This window comes from Carcharhinus amblyrhynchos, chromosome 2 (assembly GCF_965287045.1).
Source record: "Carcharhinus amblyrhynchos chromosome 2, sCarAmb.v2.hapA, whole genome shotgun sequence".
Taxonomy (NCBI): domain Eukaryota; kingdom Metazoa; phylum Chordata; class Chondrichthyes; order Carcharhiniformes; family Carcharhinidae; genus Carcharhinus; species Carcharhinus amblyrhynchos.
The window spans coordinates 97,845,049-97,857,220 of NC_137325.1; the positions used below are offsets into that span (position 1 = coordinate 97,845,049).

Here is a 12,172-nt window from a genome sequence, read left to right on the forward strand (position 1 = left end):
ACATAAAGCATCTAGTGCATTCTCCAAAACAAGTATGGGAAAGTAACAATTAAGCTTTAAAGAAAAGCTAGCAAGTTGTAAATAGAGCATACCTACCCCTGTTTATTTTTGCTCAGCAGTTAAAGGTCAAACTAAATTATTCCAATAATACATTTTATTAAAAAGTACAAAACCAAGTAAATGACTACTTTGACCTAAACGAATTAGAATTATATTTCAAAGCATAGACAGCAGAACTTACATTGTGCAAAAGTCCACTTCATTAGATAATAAATTTCTTACCCTCTGGAAACACCACCTCCATCACTGATTATTTTAACTTGCTTCACAGCACCATACCTCGTAAAGAAACCTCGCATTTCATCTTCACCCATCTACAATAGAAAAGGTTTAGTATATTTGACTTGAGTCTACAAAGAATTATGAGAAGTGCAGTAGCAAATACTTGTGTTTCACTAACAAGAAGTTAAATAACCTCAACATTTGCTTTTGATCTGCAACATTCAAGATAAAAAAAAATCAGTGCATTAATTTAGTTTGTTTTGCACATTTTCCTCACTGCCCCTCAAAGTTACCATATCTCCCACGCCAAGCACTCAGGCAGAGAATTCACTCAGAGCTCTTAAAATAAAATTGTAATTCTTAGCACTGCATGGACAAGCATCCCTGGAATTTTCCCTCCTATGGTTTCAACATAGCATGAATTCTTCCCTTCTCTCAAAAAGGGAGATTTACAATCTGATTTTTTTGAAGTAACTGAAATGCTATCAATTCTGTAGTTCTAGTTTTATTCAAGCTACATACTAAATTGGTCTGAATCTGAATTCTACTGAACATGTACATTGGGCTAGGAAATTGTATGCAAGACTGAGCAAGGCAGTCTTCCGAATGGATGCAACCCATTTAATAACCATTTCCAAGAATACCATCCCACAACTTAAGTCAAAGGCGATCCAGGCACTGTGACTGAGCTGCACGATGGCCCTCAGTTTTTTTTAAAAACAAGATATATACAGAAATTCTCAATCCAAGAGAACCTAAAACTTTGCAGTCTTGTTTTCAGACAGAAAGAGGGAGGTGGATAGGTAGATAAATAAAAAGAAATTCTACACTAAAACAATGAATAGTTAAGTAATGTTTCATTATCAAGTCTTTGCGTTTTAAGATAAAACTGAAATAACCAAGATAACAAATACCAAAATTGGGATCAGACCTAAAACCAGTGTCAGCATGCTGTGATGACTTGATTTATTACTGTCACATGTATTGGCACACAGTGAAAAGTATTGTTTTAATCTGTACAGTATGCCTGGGGTCCTTGATTATGCAGGCTGCTTTTCCGAGACAGCGACAAGCGTAGACGGAGTCAACAGATAGGAGGCTGGTTTGTGAGATGAATTGGGTTACATTCGCAACAGTTTGTAGTTTCTTGCAGTCTCGGTCAGAGCAGGAGCCATACCAAACTGTGATACAGCTGGAAAGGATGCTTTGTATGGTGTATGTGTAAAATTGCTGAGAGCTGTGGCAGATATGCTAAATTTTTTTTGCCTCCTAGAAAAGTCAAGGAATTGGTGGTTTTTTTTTTAAAAACTTAGGTGTGGAGAAACCAGGGTAGGTTTTTGGCGATCTGTACACCTAGTAACTTGAAACTCTCAACCATTTCTACTTCACCCCTGTTGATGTCTGCCATTATATTGATGACCATCTCTTTTGCTTTACTGACATTAAGAGTTGCACCATTTCACCAGATTCTATTTTCCGTCACTCCATCTCATCTTTTGAGATGCAACCCATTATGGTGATGTCATTAGCAAACTTGAAAATTGAGTTGGAGTGGAATTTGGCCAGTCGTAAGTGTACGAGTAGTAAAGGACTGAGGACACAGCCTTTAGGGGCACTGGTATTGAGGATAATTGTAGAGATGGTATTGTTGCCTATCCTTAATGATTGCAGTCAGTGTGTTAGAGGGAGGAGCCAAGTCCTAGGCCACAGAATTTGGAGATGGGTGTTGAAGGTTGAACTGCAGTGTAATGTGACATATACAGCTATTTCCTCCATGTGGCAAGTACAATAAGTATCGTGCGAACGGTCAATAGTTCCTTCAGTTATTGCTGTCCAATTTAGAAAGTGGAATAAAATTCCAAACGGAAAAATGTGCTCAGGATGTAGTTGGACAACTCCTTTGAGCATTATATTTTGGGTAGTGATTCTGTTACTGGAATCAGATTTATTTCCTCCGGAACTGTTTTGTTTAATGAATTAAATGTTGAAATCACATACTTTGCTTTATTTTTCATCTGGAATCAGTTGGTGTTTTCAGACAATCTTTTCAGCCACATTTCAAGAAAAATGTGATCCTCAAAGTCAAAGACCATTTAATATTAGGATTAGAGCTCAATTAGACACATGGGTTAGGCATGGGGGGTAAATTTTTGTTTTACAAAAGTTGTGCTGAGAGCTATACTTGAAAACCTAGTCAAATCCACATATCCAGAAAAACTCTGGGAAAACTCAGGTCTGATTATGTGAGGGAGAGAGATAGAATTAAACATTTCAAGTCTGTATGACTTCTTCAGAACTGACAAGGAGGTAGAAACGTAGTAAGATTTCATTCTATTGGAGAGGGTGGAGAAGGTTGAGCAAAATAGATGATGATCAGAGATGAGGGGGGCTAAGAAGAGATTTGACAAAGACGTCACAGACTAAAGACAATGTATTTACTGTTCCCATTTTTGCTCGCTCCAAGGTTTTAAGTTCAGGATCCAGAGCATTAATTGCCAGCATCACTAGTGCAAAATTAGAACTATTCTGTTGCACTGGACATCAATTCTAACAAGTAGAGGTACTCAGTAGCAATTATTATGGTACTTAAATCATTCGTATGCATGGGTTGCACAGGTGTTTTGTTTCATAATGCGCATGCTTCAAGAAAAATGCAGCGTTGCAAAATAGGGAGGTGATCAGGGACTTCAAAATGAAATGTGAAAGTACTGAACAAAATTGTTCTGTGGTTGATACCACATCAAAAGGAGTAACTGGAAAGAGCACAGCTCACCATTCTGGGAGTGATAATAGTGTTGGCTTTGTATCACCTTCCACCAGATTTCCTGCAGCATATTTGGCCACCTCTATTTAACTGGAACAGGACCTCATTTCTCCACCATATCTAAACATAAGGCATTCATTTCGGAGGTAAATATCCCAGCAGTAACACTGGCTTTCAAAGTGTACATTCACTTGAAGTAGACATCACACCTGCCAGAAATGTCTTAGAGTCATATCAGTTAGTATAGGAGGAGCAGGAAAGATCATATAACCCCCTCAAGCTCATCCCACCATTTAACTTCTACATCAACTTTTCTGCATTATCACTTTCCACAATTGTCAAAAATCTTGTTTTTCTTGAATATACTCCTCAACTGAGCTTCCCCAACCTTATGGAAGTGAAGAATTCCAAAGATTCACAACACTAAAGAAATGTATCATCTCAATCTTACATCACTGGCTTCTTTTCCTATTACATGATAATTGTCTTGGGAGGGGCCTAGACAGGTGGAATCTGTGTTAATGGTTTTGGAATGTGGACAAAGGGGTTTCTTCAAAATTCCATACTGTATTAGTAGGTGACAACATTTTATGGATGGCTGCTTGATGTTCTTCCCCATGAACAATAAAATTCTTTCTATATCCACTATGATTTTAAAGACCTTTTAGGCCACCCCTCAGCTTTGTTTTTTTTCCAAACAGGAGACCAGTCTGCCAGTCCTTTCCTGATATGCATACAAACATATTTCTGATATCATCCTTGTAAATCTTCTCTGCACCAGCTTCAACGACTACCTTTTTTATATGGCAACCAGAATAGTGCTCCAAATGTGGCCTAACAAAATTTGATTCAACATGAGCAGATTTAGACAGAGAATGCTCTCCTCCATCTTGACCCCCTCTTTTTAAAAATCATCCTGTAAAGTCCTAAATAAAGACAGACATGGTTTTCATTGAGATTCAAACCAACAAATTTATTCTACTTCTTGTCTGTATGGAGTACAAAATGAAAATAAAATTTGGAACCTGTGAAACACCCTAATGACACCAAATCATGTGATCAACTTTTGAAACAATCACTCAACTACTTAAATACAATACCTCTTGCCTTTTACTTCTTTGGTCATAATGACAAATTATAATGCAATACATAGCATTAATAATATTCTAGGCTCAGTACTATGCACCATTAATCATTATAACACAATCAATAAGAAAGTTGATCAGAGAACACCTACTCCTCTTTGGTTATAGTTTTGGAATTTGGCTGTCCTTGATCCAAGAAATATGATTTGGAACTTCAGTAGACGCTTCCCTTGGAACTAATTCTGCATCATTCTCACGTCATTTAGTAGACACGAACATCAGGCAACTCTCATTCAACTAAGTCTTCATAATAGCATTGACAATACAAGGGACTCAAGAGAATAATAGTTCCAGAGAGGATTCGGAAAAATCATTGAGATGACTAGTAGTCAGCACGGCATCACCAAACTAGTAAATCTTTAGTTTGAACTGTATAAGAAATTGAACCTGTTTTTTCCTAAAATTATGGCTGTCACACATTTCTTACTCGTGGTATAATTAAGTGCTAACACCCGATCTCCTTGTTGCAGTGAGTATCCTTTTGCCTTCACATCTCATCTAGTGACTTGAGATTGTTGCTGACCCTCTTGTTTCTGGAGATAATAAATCAAACATAGTTCTCAACTTAATCCCTGGAATAGAAATGCAGGTGACATTTGGATAGTCACATGAGCAGTGCTTCTATAATGGTGCCAAAAAGCCATTTACACAATGTGATAACAAATCTTGCTGGCTTGAACCTTTTGAAGAATGCTTCTAGGATTGTACAAACCTTTCAACTAATCCATTGGCTGATGGATGAAAACCTGTGAAATTTGTTTGCTGAATACCATTTACTTTAAAATAATCCACAAACTTGTTAAGTAAACTGCAAACCATTATCACTAACAATCTATTCCAGTTTACCGAATCATGCAAAAACTTTGTCAAGTTTTTCGATAGTTTATTCAGATGTAGTGGATCCCTTGGTAACTTCTCACCACTTTCGACTGTGCATCAATTATGTGTAAGAAAATGCAAACTTCAGTCTAGCAAAATCTAAATGCAATCATTGCCATGGAAATTTGTCCACTCCCCAAGGATGTAAAGGGGACAACAGTGATAGATTTCTTATTCATGCACAGGACTGACATTATAATGACTTATCTTCATTGTGAGCATCCAGACCCCGCCACCAAAACAAAACTTCATGCTAATTCCTTCTAAGCCAGTATGTCCTCCATGCAGTTGCTCAAGAGCTCTTCCATGCAGACAAGGAGGAATGTTCACTCTGATTTCTCACAATGGACACCTGGTTTGGAGGGCGAATTCAAGTGTTGACATATTTAGTTCAAGTCAGGGTGCAGACAATGTATCCTTGCTAACATTCATTTCAATATCATATTCATCACCTTCCTCATCACAGGATCAGTCCGAATAAGTTTCTGAACTGAGAAGCTGTCACAGGCAAATGATTTACCAGCAAAAAGAGATTATCAGCAAAACTAGTTGGTAGCATCTGGCTTAGAAGGAATTAGCAAGGCAACAATTGCATTTAGATTTTGCTAGACTGTTTGACGTTTGCATTTTCTGACAAGTTATCTGTTCACACAACAGCTTGCATACCTACCCCCACTTCCTGCGAACCGAATTCCACTGGCCACGCCCTTAGAAAAACAAAGTTTTGCCAGCGTAGTTTTCCTTGCAAGAGTTTAAAAATACAGCAAATTTGTATCATACCCATTTAAAGAAATAGCTTATTGCATACTGTATAGGTAACATTGTCATGTTCTACAATTATGCATACTATATTTACAGAATAATAAGAGCTCAGCCAATAAAAAACATGCAAATGTGACAATTAGATTAGCATTATACAATAATCATAGGATCAACACAAAGCCCCCCCCTTCTCTCCTACACTGCAATGGCACTGTCACAGTAGTAGTAATACAGAGACTCAGTGTACTGCTCTGGAGATCCAGGACAGGTGGTGAAATCCAAATCAAGAATTAAAATGTCTAATGATGATCATGAAAGTATTGTCAATTGTTGTGAAAACCTATCTGGTTCACTAAGGTTCTTTAAAGAAGGAAATCTGCCATCTTTACCTGGTCTGGCCTACATGGGATGCCAGACCCACAGCAATGTCTGACATAATCACTCCAAGTGTTGCTGCACACAAGTTACTGTACAGAATGCAATCACTTGATTAATCACTGAAATATAGCTGACGTAGTGTAAAAGGTTATTAGAAGCATATATGATGCTGAAGTAATAATATCAAATCACATGACTGAGTTAGAGAGATCTGGAAAGAGCAGAAGTTCCAATCTTGCACAGAGGTCCCAATAAATATATAGTAGCTGCAAATAAAGAGTAATGGTTTCAAAAACTATAGTCTCAGGCAATTCACTTTGCGAAAAAGAGACAGTCCCCAAATAACAATCCCAAACCACACAACAAAACAAGGTGGCAGCAAACAGCAAGTAAAAGCCCAGTGAATCTTATTAAACTACAGATCCAGCGAATCCCAAGATCATTGTGGAGACAAGAGTGACAAATTCAACATTTCCGCAGAGTCCAAGCATGAAAGGGACAGCGAATGCAAGCTGAGACCCAAACCTGCTGTCCAAATGACAGAGCACAGATCTTGAGCACCAAGCAGAGCAGAACCTAGAACAATTCCAGGTTGGAAGCATGAAATCTACACAACTACTCTCAAACATTTTCCAAACCCAAAACTGGGATCACTGCAGAAAGATTTAAGGTACAGAACCATTCCGTACACAGATATTTTTAAAGATCAGGACAATACATTACTTCATGCAGCTGGATCAATTCCTGACATGAAAGCAAGGCAGGAGGCTGATGAGGTTTCAACTTCACAAAGCTTTCAATTCATATTTCAGCAGCCATCACAGCCAAGCACTAAGTTTAACAAAAGATAGCAAAGACCAGGCAATAACGTGGACTTGTTCATGAAGGATCTATAAAAGTTAGCAGGGAACTACAACTAAGTGACAATTGATCAGTGACAAAATTGTTATTGGGGTCCTCTTATCTGATTTCTTACAGAAGAGAAGATTAATATGAATGATTGTTCAAATCACAAGGCAAACTGAGCTCAAAAGTGAATAGGGCTTTTTCTCAGATCCCATGAGTAGATTGGGCAAACTCATCCATTCTGTTACAAGAAAGAAAGGACACCAAAATGGGAAGACTGACAACCAAAATGTCTGTGACAGAACAAGCTGCCCAAGCAAGAGCGTTCAGCAAGAGCAGCTATGCCATATGTGGGGGAAAAACAGGCCACTTCAAAACTATCTTTCAAAAATATTGACAACTTTAAGAGGTAGAAACCTTTGTGGTCAGGTGACCCATGACCTCCAAGATTGTTACAGAAGTATTGTTTTTTCATGAGCATGGATAAAAATGCAAAATGTGGAAATATAATGCATGCTCTGGAATACATTTTGACCTTTGCACTAAAGTTTACAGATCAAAATACTGCTGATGCTGAAACCATTCAGAAGGGCTGGCAGCATCTGTATGGGGGGGGGGGGGGGGGGCGGGGACACAAAGTTAACATTTCAGGTCCAAGATCTCTTGTCACAAGTATTCTGACAAAAGGTTAAATATTTGAAATGTTAACTCTGTTCCTTTCTACACTGATGCTGCCAAGTCTTGCTGACCAGCTCCAGCATTGCATATTAATATACATTAATGGACTACTAAAAGTTTTACATCTGTAGGTTTATTTAACATACATTTACAAAGAACACAATTTAAGGAACCAATTTATTTTAGTATCCTACTACTTCTCAATCTCCACCATTAAACATGCAGTTCTGCTACCCAACCTTTTTATACATCAGTGGATTGAGCAGGCACAAGCCTTTTACATCTAGTGTACACGGTACTATACTGTGGATAAAAGAACTATAAATTATTCTGTAGAGTAATGCAATATTCACATCTTCCAGTGATTAGAATAACGAACTGTTTAAAAAAATCAAAACGTTATCTTATAGCATACCTCAAAGTCAATTCCACCAACAAAAATTGTGTTTGGCATGATTCTTCCACTTGGCAAGACATATCGACGATTCACTGTAGATGCTGCAGAAGACTGACTCTCCAGTTCCTGACTAACATCACCATCTTGTGCTTCAATGATTCTTCCGGACTGCAAATAGGGAAAACGTTTAGAGATTTGGGTTTAGTTTCATCTTGGTAACTTTTTGCAATCCAAAGAGAGACTAGGTAGTGCCAAAGGAAGTATTTTTACCTCTAACAAGGGCTTGATTTAAGTAAAGAAAGTATTTTGTTCATAAAATGTTCCATTGGTGAACAAGTTTAAACATTATTACGTAACTCTGCACTAATTCACATAAAATTAGTCATCTTGTAAAAGGAGTGCTAGCTTTGGAAAGGAGTTAAACAGTGCCAAAAACTTTAAACTGAGTATTATAGGAAAACCTGCCCTCTCAAAATATAATGTTTTACTCGTCATTCTATGTAATTACAGAACTCAACTTCCTGAAAAGAATTCCAACTCTTCACATGACAAAAGTACTCAAATTTTATTCATTACACATTTCAATAGCTTCATAAATACATTGGCAAATTAGTCCAGTTAAACCCAAGTCAGAAAAAGCACAATAAACAAAACAGCTCTATGCATGCAGCCAATAATCAATCACTTACCACCTTAGATACACAGTCAGATCAGCATTAAAGATTTCATATTAAAAGCTCTTTAGATGTTAGGGGAGAAAAGAATTCTTGGGACACAGGTGGGATCTGTATTCTGAGTTCTGAGATATGAACGATCAAAGAGTTCTCCTAAACTTTGAGCAAAACATACTCCAACATCAACATTTGTCACTATAAGCATGAAATTCAAAGCTCACTTATTTGGGTTGAACCTCGGAGATCTTGGATTCCCCTCCTAATGACAACAATTTGTGCTGCCACCTAAAGAACTTTTAATATGAAAATGGTACAGGAATTGTGTTGAAGCAAATTATACTGGCACTCTCCATTCAGTACAACCATTTTTGTTCTGTTAATACAATCAGACCACAACTTCATTAGCCTGGAAATTCCCAGCTTTAATGCTGTCTGACTGTGTATCTGATTATTGGCTGCTGCTGCTGCCGGAAAGATGGGTAACAAGGCAGCAAATATGGAATGACTGGAGGCAACTGATTCCATTTAAATACAAAAGCAAATAACATTAATTATCTGTACAGATATGATCTGTCACATTCTGATTGCAGTGCCCCTCCACACAGTTGAATAATGTGCGACTAGCACTGCTGCCTCACAGCGTTACAGGCTCAGGTTCCATTCCCAGCTTGGGTCACTGTTCATGCGGAATCTGCACATTCTCCCCATGTCTGTGCGCGTTTCCTCCGGGTGCCTCCCACAGTCCAAAAGGACATGGTTAGGTGCATTGGCCATACTAAATTCTCCATCGATGCACCCAAACAAGCACTGAGTGCAGCGATTGGGGAATTTTCACAGTAACTTCATGGTTAATGTAAGCCTACTTGTGACGTTAATAAATAAACTTAAACTTTAAACATTTAGTGTGGGAAACAGAGGAATGAAAACAGATCAAATGCCATGCATCAGTTGTTCCAAATAAGACAGCAGATATAAAATTTAAAAAGCTACAGTTTTATTATTGTCACATGAATCAGCATAGTGAAAAGTATTGTTTCTTGTGCACTATACAGACAAAACATACCATTTATAGAGAAGGGACCAAGAGTGCAGAATGTAGTGTTACTATGGTGCTAGGGTGTAGAGAATGATCAACTTAATGCAAGGTAGGTACATTCAAAAGTCTGATGGCAGCAGGGAAGAAGCTGTTCTTGAGTCATTTAAAACACCAACAATCCTGGGGGTGGATTACCACTGACCAGAAGTTGAACTGGACCAGCCATATAAATACTGTGGTTACAAGAGCAGGTCAGAGGCTGGAAATCTGTGGCAAGTAACTCACCTTCTGACTCTCCAAAACCTGCCCACAAGGCACAAGTCAGCAGTGTGATGGATAGTCTCCACTTGCCGTTCAAACAACACTCAAGCAGCTCAACAATGCAGGACAAAGTAGCCTGCTTGACTGGTATCCCATCCAACTTTCAGTACCAGTACAACCACAATGGCAGCAGTGTGCATCATCCACATGATACGCTGCAGCAACTCATCAGCTCTCCTCAGAGCACCTTCCAAACCCACAGCTTCTACCATCTAGAAGGACAAAGACAGCAGCAGTATCGGATTGCCATCTGCAAGCTCCCCTCCAAGCTACACCATCCTGATTTGAAACTACATTGCTGTTCCTTTATTGTCACTAGGTCAAAATCCTCAAACTCCCTAACAGCAATGTGGTGTATATAGACTGCATCAGGTTTAAGGCCATCATCTCCTCAACGTCAGTTAATGATGCCGTTGAATGAACAGATAAATTTCACAGGAAAAAAGCTTTGTATGTGAAGATTGATGCGGGACAATGGTTTGCGTCTGGTGGTCAATTCTGTTAAGCATTGCCTGGTCAGCCCTATCTGACAGAGCAGTTTGTTATATTTGCTGCAGAGGGAAAGTAGGCTGAGAAGATGCATGATTCATTGGCCTTTTTCCTCTGGCTCTCCTCTTGGCCAGAGCTTTGAATTTCTGCTCACCTCTTCAATGCCCTTCAAAACATAGAACATAGAACATAGAACATTACAGCGCAGAACAGGCCCTTCGGCCCACGATGTTGCGCCGACCAGTTACAAAAACAATGACCCACTAGCCTATACCAATCTCTTTTCGTCCATAAACCTATCCAGAGATCTCTTAAACGCCCCCAAACTAGACGCATCTACAACTGCAGCAGGCAGGGCATTCCAATCCCTCACCACCCGCTGGGTAAAGAACCTACCCCTGACATCCGTCCTGTAGCTACCCCCCCTTAATTTAAAGTCATGCCCCCTCGTGCTAGCTTTCTCCATCCGAGGAAAAAGGCTATCACTATCCACCCTATCTAAACCTCTAATCATCTTATATGTTTCAATAAGATCCCCTCTTAGCCGCCTTCTTCCCAACGAAAACAACCCTAGATCCCTCAGTCTCTCCTCATAGGACCTCCCCACCATACCAGGCAACATCCTAGTAAACCTCCTCTGCACCCTCTCCAACGCCTCCACATCCTTCTTGTAATGCGGGGACCAGAACTGCACACAGTACTCCAAGTGCGGCCGCACTAGAGTAGTGTACAGTTGCAACATTACACTGCGACTCCTAAATTCAATCCCCCTACCAATAAACGCCAAGACACCGTACGCCTTCTTGACAACCTTATCTACTTGATTCCCAACTTTCAGGGATCTATGTACACACACAAAGGTCACAGCTGTCAGTGACTGTCTCCCAATTGAGTATCAACATCAGCCATCTTCATTGCTTCCTTGCAGGTGCCCTTGTAGCAGAGGTGAGAATGCCTAGGATGTGACCCAGTAGCCATTCACCAGAAGGTCTTTGGGTATACAGCTGTGATCTATCTGATGAATATGGTAAAGGCAGCACAGTTTGATTCCCAGCTTGATTCCCACTGTGGGGTTTGCACACTCTCCCTGTATCTGGTGGGTTTCCTCGGGATGTTCCAGTTTCTTTCCACAGCCCAAAGATACGTGGGTTAGGTGGACTGGACGTGCTAAATTGCCCCTTAGTGTCAGAGGGACTGGCTAGGGTAAACACATGGGGTTATCAGGATAGGGCCTGGGTAGGATTGTGGTCAATGCAGACTTGATGGGTTGAATGGCTTCCTTCTGCACTGTAGGACTCTATGAACCTCTAAACTAGTGATCTGCCCATCCATCAACAGGAAGTCTTTCAAAGAAATCAAAGTGCTGACAGCATTTGTAGAGAGAAAAGTTAACATTCCAAGTCAAATAAGTATTTTAGAGAATTTTGTTGAAAGCGGGATGAGATGGAGGAAGAACAACGATGATGATCTGAGATAAGGTACAGAGCAGGAGAACTTAAATGTCAAAGATGTAAAGGACCA

At 39.4% G+C, this 12,172-nt stretch overlaps 1 protein-coding gene across 1 annotated transcript in view; it reads right to left on the minus strand.

The window, feature by feature from the left end:
- The window catches only part of dazl (deleted in azoospermia-like), a 144,233-nt gene that overhangs the window by 80,394 nt on the left and 51,667 nt on the right, over positions 1-12,172 (minus strand). The window contains exons 2-3 of the mRNA XM_080214642.1: positions 8,150-8,299; positions 283-374 (exon numbers count right to left, since the gene is read on the minus strand). Coding sequence (XP_080070768.1) covers positions 283-374; positions 8,150-8,299 — 242 coding nt within the window. The remainder of the gene's footprint in view (positions 1-282; positions 375-8,149; positions 8,300-12,172) is intronic.